Source organism: Accipiter gentilis, chromosome 33, assembly GCF_929443795.1.
Source record: "Accipiter gentilis chromosome 33, bAccGen1.1, whole genome shotgun sequence".
Lineage (NCBI taxonomy): Eukaryota > Metazoa > Chordata > Aves > Accipitriformes > Accipitridae > Astur > Astur gentilis.
Window position 1 is genome coordinate 16,526,276 of NC_064912.1, and position 16,434 is coordinate 16,542,709.

At 47.7% G+C, this 16,434-nt stretch overlaps 1 protein-coding gene across 3 annotated transcripts in view; it reads right to left on the bottom strand.

Annotated features, from left to right (window-relative positions):
• FBXL18 (F-box and leucine rich repeat protein 18) overlaps window positions 1–13,493 on the bottom strand; it is a 40,123-nt gene extending 26,630 nt beyond the window's left edge. For all 3 annotated transcript variants that reach the window (XR_007504539.1, XM_049791292.1, XM_049791291.1), the window contains exons 1-4: window positions 13,374–13,493; window positions 11,964–12,164; window positions 9,530–11,070; window positions 6,472–6,690 (exon numbers count right to left, since the gene is read on the bottom strand). Coding sequence is in view for 2 of the 3 variants with exons in the window: in XM_049791292.1 (XP_049647249.1) it covers window positions 6,472–6,690; window positions 9,530–11,070; window positions 11,964–12,164; window positions 13,374–13,391 (1,979 nt within the window). In the remaining variant the exon portion in view is untranslated. The remainder of the gene's footprint in view (window positions 1–6,471; window positions 6,691–9,529; window positions 11,071–11,963; window positions 12,165–13,373) is intronic.
• Window positions 13,494–16,434: the final 2,941 nt, after the last annotated feature.

Sequence of the window (16,434 nt, forward strand, 5' to 3'; positions counted from 1 at the left end):
CGCGTAGAGGCAAATTACATCTCTCTACTGTGGTTTCTCTCTGTAAGGCATGAATGACACTCCGCTACTTCTCCTGTGAGCTGAGGTTTATATCAAACACGCTTGCAGATTGAGGTTCTTGCATTAGTTTGCCAGCTGAACTCTGCATCAGTCAAATGTGACCGGACAATTAGAGGGGGAGGGAATAAGAACCCAAAGAGCGATGCCAGAGCGCCCAGGACACGTCCTAGGGGAGTGCTCTGCCAGAGCAAGCTGAAAGTTATTTCCTAATCTCTTCCACAAATTAAAAAGCTACTGCAATAACTGCTCAATTAGATTTATTTTACTATGGAAATGCTTTAAAGCTGCAGTTAATGCTTCCGTTCAGCCTTTTACACCCTCATGAAGAGAAAGCACGACAGTACTATTCCAATATTATTTCTCAGCCAAGAAAGAGGGGAGGACACTTCTTGAAACCTATTTCATGCACAAACCAATCTACCCACTAAGGAAGGTTTCAGGACTGAATTCCCTTCAAAACACATGAGCTAGCAGTTAGAACAAGCCATTTGGGTCAACCGCAGGAATGCATTTAAGAAGGGGGTATGTTAGTACCCCCAAAAGAAGATACATGAATATGCCAAACTGGGGATGGTCCCACAAGCCGTGCTGGCTTGTAAAGTATTTGAACCCACCCATAAACAACAACCCTGGTAGACCAAAGGTGTCCGGGCCACACCTCAAGCAGAGTCAGCCTTTGCCAAGCCCGCCGAGGAATTCTTGGGTAACGCAAGCTGACAAGGATGCAGTTTGTTATTCAGTCTGTGACAGAATGATTCAGGGGTTTCCAAGAGCAGGAAATGAAACAGACAATGAAAGCTGGAACAGGATGCTAATGATTCACTACACCAGCCTAGCGATACATTAAGTCTTCTGCAATCAGACACAGGGCCTGAGCCCACAACATGCTTAGGCTAGCGGAGTGGGATTGGCAGCTACCGTGCTGGCTCTGGGATCCAGGAAAGCCAGCAGTGTACTGAGAGGGACTTTTTCAAGGTCAGAAGGAAGAGAAGGTGGTGAAGGGATGCAAAAACAGCTTGAAAATCTCAAATAAGCCCTAGGTGGTAATACCAGCTTTTTGCAGTGTCAATACAATTGCAGCAGTCAGGTGGGCAGTGCAGGAGGGACGCTGGAGGACTCTGCTGAATTCAAAGATGATCTTGCACTCGCTTACTGTCCTAACAGCCGCCTCTCACCCAATCTAACAGTAAAAAGGATTACCCAAAAGGGCTTTTCTGAGGCCAAGCCGCAATGAGAATCCAGGCAAGAGGAATACTACAGGGATATCCAGGGCAATAGCAACGAGGGAGGGGGGGAACACTTAGCTCCGAGGTGAGCGAAAATTTATTTGTGATAGTTCAGTCCTGTGCTAAATGCCAGGAGAGGGACTGGCTCACTCAGCCCTTTCCAAATACTCAGTTTCACCCCCATGCTCCCACCTGGAAGCCCTATTTCTGCAACTGAATCCCAGGAGGGTGCTTCATCCCTTCAGCGAGCATCATGGCTCTCACAGCCACACAGGGCCACTGGAATCAGCAGTTTAAGAAAAGGTAAGATCCAGCCAAGAGTTTCATGTTAAAAAAGGACAATAACAAGCCGCAGAAAATTTAGGTAATGCTACAGTAGCTTGAATAGTAAGATCTAATGCAGACTGAAATAGCTATTCCTGGAAAGTGGCAGGAGTCCTATTGTGAATGTCACTTCAAACCAAGCAGTGCTCATACCTGACACAGGCAGAAGAAGGAAGGTTAAGTTAGTGTTTCTCTTTCTCCTGGTCTTGGATCCCCAGAACGGGCAGGTTGTCCTAAAACTGTAAAATTCTCTGCACTTTCTAGCACTGGTTAACCCTCAGAGTCACCCAAGTAGCACACTCGCTTTGCAAAGCCATTTGCTGGAGACAGGTAGCCAGCATGGCTAGGGGAACAGGGGCAGAGAGCTTGAGCTAGGACTGCCCATTCCCCACTCCGACCCCACAGCTCTTGGGGGATGCTGTACCAGGACCCCTGCCAGCCTCAGCTCTCTGCACCTTCTCCCCGCAGCTATCAGACCCCAGGAGATTACAGTAATGCTTTTGGGAGACATGAGCAGCTGAGCCCAGCTACCCACCCACCTCCCCAAAACACACTTCAGCTGCACCACGATCTTTTGCTTGCTGACCACGCTGTCTACCGTGGCTTAACTTGGATTGCATTTCTATAAATCACAACTCGCCTCTATGCCTTGACACTTTCCCCCCATGTATGAAGAATCCCTAACGACACCGTGCTCTCAGAGATTTTTTTTTGTTTTGCTTTGTTTGGGGTTTTTTTATTGTTGCTTTCTTAATCTTTTCCAAGGTGTGTTTTCAAGGACTTTTCACAGGATTGTATTGTCTGGTGTTGTAGAGTCCTTGAAATCATTACAATGATAGCAGCTATCTAAACACTTAAGCTAAAACCAACAAAATTCTAATGGAACACACTGGAAACAAAACCCGTCTTTGGGGCCAAGGGGATATTTGCCAAAGCATTTCCCATCCCCTCTCCTAGCCTGTTTTCTGCTGGTAAGCTTCACCAGGAAAGCAACTTCTCCTGCACATTTGTGAAGTACCCACTAACCATGCTATGTAGCTGTGCAATCCTGAAGTCATCCAAATTCCTTGCCCGCAAGATTTCTGGGGCAGAGAAATACAGGCGTGTAAATACGATTATTTAGCATGCAACACGTCAGTAAGCAGTGGGACACCTTCCATAGGTCACAGCTCCATCTACTGACAATTTCACAAAATAACAGCGTGGAAACCCTCGGGGAGAGCTGTTCGAAGCCCGGTCCCCCCGGACCGGGCTTTGCATACACGGCTTTTTGCAAGCATTTAGAAAGAATCCCAGCACAGCAACTCAGCCCAAAAGGCACAAGCAAATCTCCTTTTTCTGCAAAGAAGCCTCTTTGCACAGCAACACGTCTGGGGTCACGCTTGAACCTACAACCGTGGGTCCTTGATTGTGGTATTTTAGCGTTTCTGGAATTACCACCGCAGTGGTTTTAACAGAAGAGTTACTTAAACAAAGACAACATGTTCTTGGAGCTAAGCACTTTGGCAAAGTTAGGGTCCAAGCATAAAAGGGAAAACATTGTGTTCGTTAGATCCGCTACTATCTGAAGTGTGGCAGCGGCAGCAGCTGAGCACCATGTGATAGGAAAAAAAATGTCATTTTACAGAGAAACTGAGACTAGACCACTGTCACATGTGAAATCTGAGGAAGATCAGGGAAGTGGATATGGATCACTCAAGCCACATCTCCCACTCTAACCACCAGGCCCTTCTTATGTGCACAGAGTATCTCCCTGAACCATAAAGGAGATTACCCCTCCCATTCACATAGAAGAAAAAAGAATAAAGAAAAACACTGCAATGATTTATCTGCCCAGAGGGAAACAGTCTTCTCTAAAGCTCAGAGGAGACCTTGCCCTTGCAAGCCTCTTGTTTGCTGATGAGGGCTCCAAGATGAGTGCTGTTCTGCTTAGTGTGTTTCATTGCAAAAGAGGCAGAACTGAATCAGAGGCTTTTAATGACTTAAATGCATAAACTAATTTGTCCCAAACAGCAGCAAACTTCAACCAGAAAACTGCCCACAAGAAACATGGACACCACAGGGCCTGGTTTAGAGCTGTCACAAGACTAACAAACATGAGAACAACTCTCCTTTTCGGGCCAGAAGAACACAAATACATAATACTAACCTTATTTTACAGTCAAAGGGAAGAGTTTGTGAATCAGTTCAGGCTTTAAGCCATCAGTGTGATGCAGGAGATTTAATACCCAAGCTCCCATCACCACACCCTGTATATACACCATCTTCCAGTACAACTGCGCAGCTGAAACCAGTCTGTTCTCCCTGAATCGGTCCCAGCCTCTTCTGTGATCCAAGCCCTCCTGTGCATCCACATCTGAAAAAGGATTGCACTGGACTAGATTGCGTTTTCAAGCCCTCCCAGCAGCAAGCTAGTGTTGCATGCCCAGCCCTAGGCCCTTCTAGTTCCCACTCACTTTTCTTCTCTTTTTAGAAGCATTGGGACAATGAGAGTCACTTTGGCCCCATCTCCCTGTTCAAGACCAGCAATCACTTGGCAGCTCTCAGCCTAAACAAGAGCATCTCCATAGCCCTAAAACAGGAACCCTAACCCTTAATGGGACCTGAGGAATATGGAACAATTCCCCCGGCTCAAGAAAGGGAGCAAACAAAGAAAGGCTCACAGCCTTGCCTTCCCTTCTCTCGCCTCCTTCTTCCCATCCACTCTCCATGTTTTGCCCGCACATGCAGCATCTGCACATGTTCCAAACACTCAAATAATAAATTAAAAAAAAGGATAAATCACCGTATTTCATTCTGGCACAAGGATATGTAACTTCAAACTTGCTACTCAATGGTCTCTTCCAATTTGAAACTTGGATTAAAGAGACACTAGCAGCACATTTTTAGAGGAAGACATGCTGTGTGAATTAGAGCCTTATCCACAGGTTTAAGCAATGAACTAGCTCACACATGGATTTTACTGCACATCTCTTTGCCCTTGGAGTAGCAGACAAAATGCAGTCAAGAGAAAGTCAATTTCTGACCCCATCTGAAGGCACATTTGTGCAAGGATGAGAATGGGAACACTGGAAAAGTCACGTGGTTAAGGACCCACTGATGGCTCATGGAAGACTCCAGGCTTTGCTTACAAATCATTTTCTGCATTTTGTTCCTTCCATTTTATTACTAGAGACAGTTGCATGAGAACGGGATCTTTGTTGCTTAGGAGAGCATCTGCTCCCACTGCTTATCCTCCTCCTGAAGTCATAATCTTACGTGACATCAAAATCATTTCCAGAGCCACCAATTACAATGTCACAGAGGATTATGACTTCAGGTGTAGAATTTGCAGTGGGAGCAGATGCTCTCTTCAGAGAATAAAAAAAAAAAACCCCGCACTTCAAAAAATCCTGTTTTTATACAAACTTCTCTATTAATAAAATACAAAAGAAGAAAAATAGTATGACAGCCAGAACTGTTGCTAAATATAAAAATATTTTTTAACATTTCCACGAGGCATCAGCTGCTCTTTAGAAAGTTCCCAGGGTTTAAATTATTAAGAGGCACAGAATGTAGTGAGAATCTGTCCACAACAGAGAAAAAGAGGGAGAAAAAACTGCAGAACAGCATATTTCTGCTCAGTAAGTGAACATTAAAATTTTGGCCAGTGCTGCAATGGCATCTCAGAGGGGAGGGCAAAATAAAAAATGGGAACTGCGGATTTTTGGTCCTTTCTAAGGATCCCCAAAGCACAACTGAAATCAACCATGAAATGTTTTTACAGATATGAAGCCCTGTGAAAAACAAACTCAAAGAATCCTTGTCACATCACAAGGAATTTACTTGGATGTTTCCAACAATCACTATCCCAGAAGGACACGGAGCCTTTTAGAGGCAGTAACAAACAATCTCGTGTGCAGTTTGGTAGGTAGCTAATATAGTCATAGGCTCTTCTGGATTTGATCTGCGGAAACAAGCCAAGTGTAATAAGTCAGCTTGAAGCTGGAGAAAGGCTGGGGGGGAGGAGCACCCTTTAGGATGCAGTAATAATGCCGTGTGATTTGAAATTTTTATTAGAGCTTAACAGGGCAAAGCAACAGTAGGTGACAAAGAAAACAGACTGAAGGCGGAGAAAAAGCCTTATAGAAAAAAAATTATAATGGAAAGTCTGTTGCATGGGAAATATTTTGTAAGATGACTGCCACTATTAGAAGATTTCAAAATGCCAAGCATAATTAAAAGCTCTCTTTTCAAATGCAGTTCACGGCTCACACACAAACGTTTCCCACCACGTGAGCCTCAGAACACTGCAAGGGGCCAAGCAAAATGCATTTAAGAACTGCCAAACGTGCAAAGGCAGTTTGTACCAATTCTCCCCCCCAATCCCACACCTCCCCCCCAAAGAAAAAACCCTTCACAACAACCCTTTAAAGGCTTTGAATTGCGCTGCCAGGGGATTATCAGTAAGTGACATTTACAAGTGATTAGAGGACAGAGAATTATCTTAGTCACTTGTGGGAAAGGAGGAAAGCTTCAAGGTCAAATCTTTCAGTACTTAAAATGTCGGCAGATGTTTTGTTTACACAAAAAGTGTCATTTGATTTATGATGGAGCTTTACATCCAGAACTTCAACTCAGCCAACGGAACTGCAGAGAACATGGGTGGGAATGGAATCAAAAATTCATATAATACCTTCAAATATTTCACTGATTCACTCTTATTAAAATAAGAGGCTAGTTCATGTGCCAAGCAGTTACACAGTACCTATTAGCTTCTTGGAACAAGTGCTCCAAGCCATATAAACCTTGGCAAGCAAGGAAATGGAGATAAATCTTCAACAGCTCCAGAGATCCCACATCAACCTCTTTCTGCACTCACCTCCGGACAATAGACTGCTGGAGATTTTTGCAAACGGTAAGAGATTCTCCCATAAACATGTGGCACATGATGACCTCAAGGCAGTTGGCCATGAATGACATCACTGCGTCAGACTGCAGAGTCCCACTCCGGGAGACGATGCAAAGCCGCTGGAGAGAGGAGCAATGACTCAGTGCCTGGAAGAACTGGGCGCCAGCACAGAAGTATGGCTGTTCCAGCCTGCAAGAATAAACAAAAACAAATCAATGGGCAATTCACGCTTGGGCCGCTTTCAGACAAGAGGGAAGACAACACGTTCATGGGGGGCTGGCAAATGAAGCAACCAGTGTCCCCCACCGTCTGTTTCACTTACACAGGCGATAACCTTCTACCTGCTTGCGCTAGCGGTATGGCATAACAAACCCGACATTGCAAGCTCAGAGCTCTTGCTTGCTAGTTACTCTTGAACAGTGTGTGCTCAAGGACAAGGACACAAATAGGCAGAAAGGCCCTAAACTGCAGAATTCCAGCACCCGCAGGGAGTAACCCTGGTTTTGCAAGTTTTCCACAAAGCGTGTTGGGTAAGATGGGCCTTAGGTCTGACCAGCAGATCCATTCTGGTCTTATGACAAGCATAGCCTGCTTTTTGCTACCTGATATCCACTGAGCAGTTGATGTGGATTTAAGGACTTAACTGCTCCAGTGCACCAAACACTGATCAAACTAGTCATCTTCAGTTTACTGCCTAGAGAGAAGCAGGCATGAGAAATCCACAATGAACGCATGCTGATGCAGAACCTGGGCCTCTGAGCCAAGAGAGTGACCACAACCAGCGCTCTCCGGTAAGAGGATGGCAAAGGATCAAAGCTACTGCTCTCCCACAGGAAGAATAACCATCATCAATCCAACCTTTATCTTAAGCACTTGGCCCAGAGAAGAGAGACTGGATCCTCTATCACGGCTATCCGCAACCTTAGGTCACAGCCCAGAGCAGGACAACAAAACGACGTGGTGAAGCCATACCTGACCAACAAGGGGTCTATGTTTTAATCAGCAGCATAACTGGATGACTCCTTCACAGAAACCAGACTGCAGGAAGCAGAACCTGCTCAGGGTTGGTGTCACCAGGAGAGTACATCTGCTTAGTGCAGATTTACTACAAGACAGAGCACTTGGGAATCCCAGTCATTGGGTCAGCAAGGCCAAGAGCTCCAAGAAGGTTAATCCATTAGGTGATAACAAGCTGTCGGTCCCAACCTGATCTGGATAATCTCTGCATGGGCTTTTGTAGTACGCAGGGATATCTCAGCAACTTAATCCTGTTAATTGATAAATTCTGCTTTAGAGACTCAGCCAGTGACTGCCCGTCAGGTAGCATTGCCTGAAGAGATCCTAACAGCCCATAAGCACGTTGGGTAATAGCTTAAAATTAATATTAAGGAGATGGGAAGCCTCCTGAGTTTTTCAACTGCGTTATTGGTGCACTGTAAATTCAGGACAAAAAGCACAGAATCTCCTGCAACCTTACAGCAGGTTTCTAGGTTAATCTCTGTGATGCGACAACCATACGTGCAATACTGCCTTTCACTCGCTAGATGACAATGTTGCTTTGGAATATCCCCTTAAACTAGTTTCTCAGCCCGGAAAATGGGGAGGGGAAAAAAGGGTAGAAGCAGCAGAGCATTAGCCAAATGAAAAGGAAACTACATTATCAGGAGGAAGTGCTAAACATTAAAATCCTCTTAAACCTATATAAAACCTCAGACACTACTCAGGAAAGAACAATGACAGCTTACATCGAAAAGCCTGGCTGTTACAAGGAGACACCCTTGTTCATCCTTTATTCAAGGCTCTACGCTGCCTCCCATCTTTATTGCTCTTGGCCTCCATTTCAAAGTCTCTGCAAACTACAGGGCCTAGACAGAGTGAAGCAACACTGCACACCCAAACCTCCTTTGCCAGATCTTAGCTCTTCCGTGGCTGTTTAGTCTCCTGAAGGTTAAAGATACATTCACATGACCCAAGCCATTAAGCTGCCATCCCTTAGATGAGAGACCAACACGCTCCTTGCCTGTTAGAAATGGGAAGTGGTGGAAAATTAAAACCCTCCTGAGGTGTTGTAGCCACCCTGGCTCCCTTCACTATTGCAATGCATCAGGAACATGCACACAAACACCGTCTCAGCTGATGAGCAATAATTTTAGTCACACTGTCTTTGTGATCACAGGAGTGACCTCGCTGTTACTACTGTTAGCCATTTTACACCCATTTGTGAACAGAGGATGACAATGGGACTGACAGGTCTAGCAGTTTCACCAACAGAAGCTGATTTAGGGAAAAAAGAAGGAAAAAAGCATCTTTCTAAAGTAATAACATTTGTGTTCATATAGACTGGCGCAAGGAAACCACCATGGTTCATGCCCCTTGCCTTCATAAGCACATTTGGGCTACTGTGAAGCTACTTTGTGCACCCTTTAGGATCAGATCCTTGGTAGGACCCTTTAAATCCTGCCAGGAGAGGAACGCCAACAGGACAAACTCTACATTTGGAATGTTTTCAATATATTATCAAGAAAAGAAAAATAAATAACAAAAAATAAAAAGGCAAGACTTTAATACGAACCAAAGGCAGAAAAATATCTCATTGGGAAATCTGAGGAGAACGCTACATTACCTAGACATTGTAGGAGTCCCTTCCTGGAAATTTAAGAGATGTGCGTGTACGCAAAGCCAAAAAGTCAGCAGAGGCATGTATTATTTAACCTGGCCCTGACAGGCTGCGAGCTCCCAGATATGCAGCATCCACTCTTCCTTATCTAAAAGGAAGGCAGTTGCAGCATAGAGACTTTTTGCTTTTAAAACACTGGTTAAAGGGCATATCCTGAGCCCTCAAGGACAGCATGCGATGCCTTCCCATTCTCCACAAGTCAGGAAGGAAAATACCCAGTTTTCAAGTCCCTGCAGCTACTTTTGACCGGAACAGGAACACTCACAGTTTTAAGACTAGCCACAACCAACCACGCACTACATTTCTAGACATCTGCAAACAAAATGGAGATGTTCAACAACAGCCCCTCACCTGAGATCTCTCAAACACTTGCAGTGTTTCAGCATGTCCATGAGAGCAGACATATAGACCATCTTCCCCATCATGCCCAGGTTGGCCAACGAAAGAGTCCGCAAATGCTGGCACTGCAATCCAATGTTAATAAGCCCAGAGCCAGTAAGAATATTTGGCAGTTGTGCTAAGGTGAGGCTCTGCAAGTAAGTCAATTGGCTAATGGCAGCCACCTCTGAATCCCCCACGCTTTGTGCCCGGACACAAGGAGGCAACGAGTTCCGAATTGCTGGCTCGTTGCGGGGCATGGCAGAGGAAAAGCTGGACCCAATTATTTCCAAGGTTTCCAAAAATCGAAGGCTTCCCATCAGAGCCCAGAATACTGAAGACTCTATCTTCTGATTTGACTGGTCTGCTAAGTTCCTTGGATAAGTCTGTATCCCAATCCGAACTTTCCTTCCAAACGTTTGGGGCACCAAATTAGATGCCGTGGGAGGCTTTTCCACATTTGCAGCAACATCTGTGATGGAGCAAACCGGTAACGCTAATGAGAGCAGGTGCTTTAGCCTGGACAGAAGCTGGCACAAGTGATTCCCTATGCTTTCTGAGCTGTGATGGTGAGCTGCAGAGAGGTTGAGGTGTCTCAGGTTGCAGCAAGACACTACCAGGCTTTCCAGAATGCTACTGTCAATGTCATCTTCCGCTTTTCGAAACAAGGACTCCGGAGCCAGACAGTGAACGCAGCCACTGAGATTCAAACTGGTCAAGCTTTTAAGATCCTTCCCACCATTAATAACCCTCTGGATCAGGTGACCACCAGATAAGGTGCATCGGCTAAAGCTGAAGTAGAAAGGGTTGTTGAACTTCAAGTGTTGCAGGAGCCCAGAGCCATTAATCCAGGCTTTGGGCAATTGTAAAGCATCCAGACGTACATTTCGAGCCATAGAGTCCAGGAGGTTTTTAGTGGCTCCCGTCTCTGCAAAGCTACCGGGGGCAGAAATAAGGAAGGCGTGAAGGTTCTCAGGTGTCCGATCACTTAGCACCGCCAAGTACAGCCTCACCACCTCCTGATTAACGTAGCCAGGAGCCAGCCTGGCATAGAAGACACGGAGGTTCTGGTAATGGGGCACATTGCTCTCACCTACCATTAGCTGCCCAGAGAGCATAAAACCTTCTCGTGAGCGATCAAGGATCTCAAAATAAAGCAGCAGTTTCTCAAGGCTAGTGCAGCATGGAACGACACCATATGACGGCGTGTAAAGAGTTTGCTTCAATTCCAAGACACGGCTAAGAGTGGCTTTACACTCACTGCTTAGCTGACTGGCATCGAAACCCGGATTTACATCTATCGCCAGGGAGCGCAGGTGCTGGAGCGTGGACAGCATCTTTGAGAGACGGAGAGAGGTGACGTGGCACCCAGACAAGTTCAGTTTTACCAGGTTCTTGCACCGTGTTACATGATCAATAGTGGAGCTGGGCAGCCAATAGCAACCAGCCATGTTCAGCTGGTAAATCTCTTTTCCGATATCCCTCATCAGTTGCTTCACTTTGTCTTTGTTTACCTGTACTCAAACAAAACCAGATTCAATGAGATATGCAGCAATGGTGTGTACTGACTCAGTTTCCCATCTGATGATGGGGATAACAGTGGTTAGCACTTAGATTACGTGTCTCATCCAAAGGTCTCAGGATGCTAGCACAGTCTAAGAATTATCATACTGCTGGTCGCTGGCTTGGTCTGCCATGCTTTGGACTCTTAAGATTACACCTCCTTTAGCTTCTCAGTCTGGGCAGTTCTGCATTACTGACTGTGAGGCCAAATCGGTTCAGCAACTGGTAGTGGAATGGAGGACCACCTCCATTTTCTAAAAGCAAGGCTATTTCAGCAGAACTAGCTATCTACGGAAACTCAAACTGAAAGAAGAATGTTTCCATTCTCCTTAATCCAGTTTCCTCTTTTGGAAATGAGTGAGAGGCTTCCCCTTGCCTGCACTTGGTGATACAGTCCTCATAAAACGTATCACCCTTCATTCCCAAGCTTTATTTTTGTTGTAACATATACACAATTTCTGGCTTAGCTGACTGCATGCCTGACAGCAGTATGCACAAGATTTTTTTGCACAACAACACGGAAAATGTATTTTGAGAAAATGATAACTGTACACAACAACAGCTACAAATGGAAAGTCACATTTACTTTAATTTTAGCTTCCAGAAACACAGAGAAGATAGTTTTCACTGAACGTATTTTATATAACTAAGGGAGCACAGGGCTGTTCTAACAAAGCATTCTGGAAAACAAATGCTTTTATAAAACAGTTTATTGTTTATTTGATTTCAGAGTTCAAGAGCATTTCATTTAAGCAGACACATTGGAAAGTTCTACTTCTTGGCATTTTTTCAGAAGCCAGATTTGTCTTCACAGACAACAGAAGAAACAAGCTACTCTCCCCACCTTATAGTCTTTCTGAAGTATAACTGTATGGGTTAGACTTTTGTCAAGGCAAAGCGTTGCGAGTTTCCTGCAGGTTCTCCTGACGTTCAGGACAAGGTCTGTGCAAGGGACATAGCTGAGGATGTGCAAAAGGATCTCATCTGAGAACTCCATCAAGTTGACACCATTAGTTTCCTCCTCGCTCTCCCCACTTATGATCTCCTGAGAGTAACAAAAAAAAGAAAGAAGAAAAAAAGAAAAAAGAAAAGCTACGAGCTCAGAAACTTCAGCAAAGCTTGTGAGAAAACACATACACTCAGTCTCATAAGGATTTACAAAGCGAGACAAAACAGAAATGCTCGGATCTTTAAGTACTTCCATCTGCATGAAGAAACCAAAAGCTTTCCCTTAGAAGACAACATGGAGGTAGTGCAAAACTTCACACAAAGCCCCAGTACCTTCACTTGCTCTTTCACTGTTGGCCGCTTTAGAATGAGGAAAAAAAATGCTTATGTTCATTCCACTTTTGCGCCTTACTTTGCAATGGGAAAAGTGACTGTCCCTGATTCTTTCTAAATATAACACACCAGTGTCTTTCTACATCTTTCCTCTAAGTGCCATCCATTGCAATAACCTTAAGAGTTATATAACCATAAAGAGGAAGCGAGATACATAGATAAACACACACAAAGGAAACTGCAGTCCAGTACCGGATCACCTATAGCTCTCGTGCAACATGCTTACACCTTAACCACATGAAACCACACAACTGACAGCTGGGCTCCAAAGGGGACACGAGAACCCCTTTGCTCCTCCACCCCACGCTCCCTTCCTTCGACACTGGGGTGACAAGGGGCACCCCAAACCCACCAGGACCTCCTGACAAGAAGGCAACAGGGCACACACGGCCTTGCCCAGTGCAGGGACCCACCCCACCGCCATGACGGTGGTTTTGGGGGGCGGCTGGGACTTTAGCACCACCTTTCATAAAGCTCGAGTTGTCATTAATGCCACGGCATCCCCTGAAGGGAAGGAGGGAGCTGGTCCCACATCACAGCCCCTGTAAAACCCCCACAGAAGCACCCCGGGGGAGGGCGATTTCGGCGCCCGTACCCAGCCCCGTTAGACGGCGGCAGGCCGCCTCAGGAACCGGCTCCCCGGGGCCTCCCCACCCCGCCGGGCAGCCCGGGCCGGGCCCCGCGGGGAGAGGGGCCGCCGGCACCACCGCCGCCATTTGAGCCCCTTCACGGCCCGCGGGGCCGGCTCCAGCCCCTCTCGCCTCGCCCCCATCCCTGAGGGGGAAGCCCCGCTCCCCCCCCCCCAGCCCCAGCCCAGGGAGACGGCGGCAGAGGACGAGCCCCGCTACCGCCCCGGTTAACGGCCCTCCGAGGGGCCGGGGCGGAAGAAGAGCCCCTTCCCACCCCGGCTCACCTCTCCACAGCGGAACATGGCGGCGGCCGCGCGGTCCCGCCGCCGCCGCCGCCTCCCCCGGGCACCGCTCAAACCGGCCGCGTCCCGGCCTGGCTCCCCGCCGGCCCGGCCGCCGCACGGTTCTTCCGGCGCTGCCATGACCCGGCTTCCGCGGCTCGCCACACCCCCGCCGTCCCCTCGGCCGCCCGGCGCCGCCATCTTGAGCGTGGCCTGGCGTGCGGCGGGAAGGAGGGGCGGTACCAGCCGGTGTTCGGCGCCATCTTGAGAGCGGCGCCGCCGCCGCCATGATGGGAGTGGCGGGTCCATGTTGGGACGCTCGCCTCGGTTGTCTCTGAGGACGCCCTCATCTTGAGGGCGGCAGGTCTCTGCGGAGGCGAAATCCGAATTGTTCAGCGGGCAGCAGCCTGGCTGCCTCGCCTCTGCCCCAAGGACACCGGTGCTGAGGCATCGGGGACGGCAGGAGCCAGGCGAGCGCCCGCTCGGCCTCCTCCCCCCTCAGCAGCAGCAGCAGCAGCTCCCAGCCACGGGCCCTCTGCCACCCCGGCAGCTGATTCATGTCAGGTCCGAGCTCCACAAAGCCCTGAGTCGGCTCTGAAAATGTAAATCTGCCCTGCAAGGAGCCACGGGGCACAGCAGTGACTCAGCGGGGAGCAGAGGGAGCCCCACCGGTTTGGTGGGACATCCCCACCCCGGGCTGTTGTGCGGCCCCCGGGGCGCTGGCTGTGTTAGCACCCTGGTTTTCTGGGGAGGTGGCGGGGCATTTGTGAGAAGAACCCTCTCCTGGTTCATGCTGTGGGTTGGAAGCAGCCAGGGTGCGGAAGACGGGATACCCATGAGCCTGAACGGCTTGGTGCTAACAAGGGGGCTGCAGGTACCAGTCTCTTCCTCCCAGGAAAACCCTAAATATAAACCTGTCGGTTTCAGGTTCGCTGGTCATGTGTGCGATGATCATCAATCTGGGCTCTAAGCAGGCTAAATATTCTAACTTGGGCTGTGGGCTTGAGATACGATCCTCCGCTTCACCGATGCGGAGAGGGCCGTGCAAAAGTCATCCAGGGCTGCTGTGCGCGCAGCCATTGCACACAGCAACGTCCAAGGGGAGCAGTTGGCTCAGCACTGTTACTAGTAGCTCCTCATCCCAAATCTCAAGTACAGACAGGACCAGAGCGCTGGAATTTCCAGTTACGTGTATGCTTCGGGAATTTTGTTCATAGAAAATCTGTTTTAAAGATGACCCACAAAGGAAGATGAATAGGTTGCTGGTTTCTTCCTGCTTGATTGTTGCCATTTAAGGCCAGGAATTAGATTAGGGGTAGGTTGGGGGTTTCACTTAGAAATAGCAAGTGCCTCAAGTCTTCATTACCTATTTTGCTTCTAGGCCTGTGAGAAGGCTCTGGAGTTGAAGAGGAAAACCCCTCAGTCCTCAGATGAGGGAGAGCCTCGGTTAGAGAATCTGTACCTGCTTTGTTTGTCATGTGTTTCACTTAAATAGAAGGTAATGACAAATTAAATCCGGAGGCTCTTCAGTCAAGACCAACTTGTTTGACATCTGGGAAAAATACCAACCTACCATATTTGCAGTCAGCAGAGAAAGCAGAGACCGGGGTGGAGGAGACCTGCATTTCCAATGCAAATGTTAAATAAAATCATCAGCAAGGCCCATAAGCAAAGTAAAAGCCCTGCCCAGAGAGCCAGATCGGCTGGAGCAGCCTGCATTAGGGCTAGCCACAGGTTCCCTCCAGCCCTGGGGCGTACATGGACCAGACAGCAGTTGACAACCCCAAATAAGAACTGGGAACAGAGATAGGTATAAGAACCTCCCAAGGAGAAACCAGGCTCCCAGCAGTTCGTAAGAGGAGCTGCACTTGGACTCATGATCCACCAAATAAAAGAGCAATGTGGTGGTATAGATAAGACACGGAGGTTAAACACAAGGCAGCGCCAGGGCATCAGATGGGCAGTGAAGGAGAAAGGAAACGAGCAGCTACACCAAACTCTGGCATTTCACATGATGGTCACTGGGAGGTGGCCAGCCAGTGAGAGGAGAAACCGTCTCTGCTGTACCTCACTTCAGGAACACTCTTCTCAGTGTGGGCCCTTGGGAGCCTTCTGTGAAGATGGGTTCAGTTCGGGGCTGGGCCATCTCAGGGCAGACTTTGTTCATCTTATGAGTAATACACAGTTTTCTTAGCCCAAAGAAGGCAGGCACATACCATGCTGTCCCAGTCCAGGAGGGCAAACAAACAAATTAATGCTAGTATCAAGATATTTTGTTCTGTATAAGACAAAAATGCCTTAACTCTTCAAGGCCAGACTAGCCTGGGGATTTTATAGTTTTCCCTCTGGAAAGTCTTGGGTCATTTCTCTCCTCTGATTCTTCTTAAGACTGATATGGTCTGGACATCTCATCTTTTTGTCAGCATGACTAAAGCCCAGCCGGACTACAGTGGCCAGAGCTCTTGGTATGCATGGGTGAACTGCTAGCTCCACTGTTGTAAATGATTTTCAATACTTGATACAGTTTAATACTGTAAGGCCTCCTAAAGTAGCTTACAGATGGGTATAATACAAGTCAGGGCAGACTCCAGGTCAGCAATCCCTCTGCAAAGACCAGCTTCAAAGACCAGGACTCCTCCTGCCCCAAGCACAGCCAATACCCACAGTCCCATCCCTGAACCGATACCTCGGAAAGCCCATTTTCTGAAGCTGATGCTTTGCTCCCTCGGAGGGGACTTCTGTGAGGAGGCCAGTTTTGTTTGAATGCTCTGGGATTTCCTGGGACTTTTGCACGCAGCCAGCTGGCTCCTCTCCTGAAGCAGCACACGCTCGCTAACGAGAGAATGGGACCCCCCCAGCCAGGGACCATTTCTAGTCACCACTCCCTGACACAGCTAAGAGACAATGAGACCCTTCAGGGCTAAATCCCGAGAGCTGCAACTGTCTCCTTTGCCAAGGACAGCACTAATTCCTGGCGGTGGCTTGATTCCATAAGCAGCTCAGCGAGGTGACTTTCCAGGTCACCAGCTAATTGCAGGTGAAGTGCCAGTGACTGTCTCCAGCA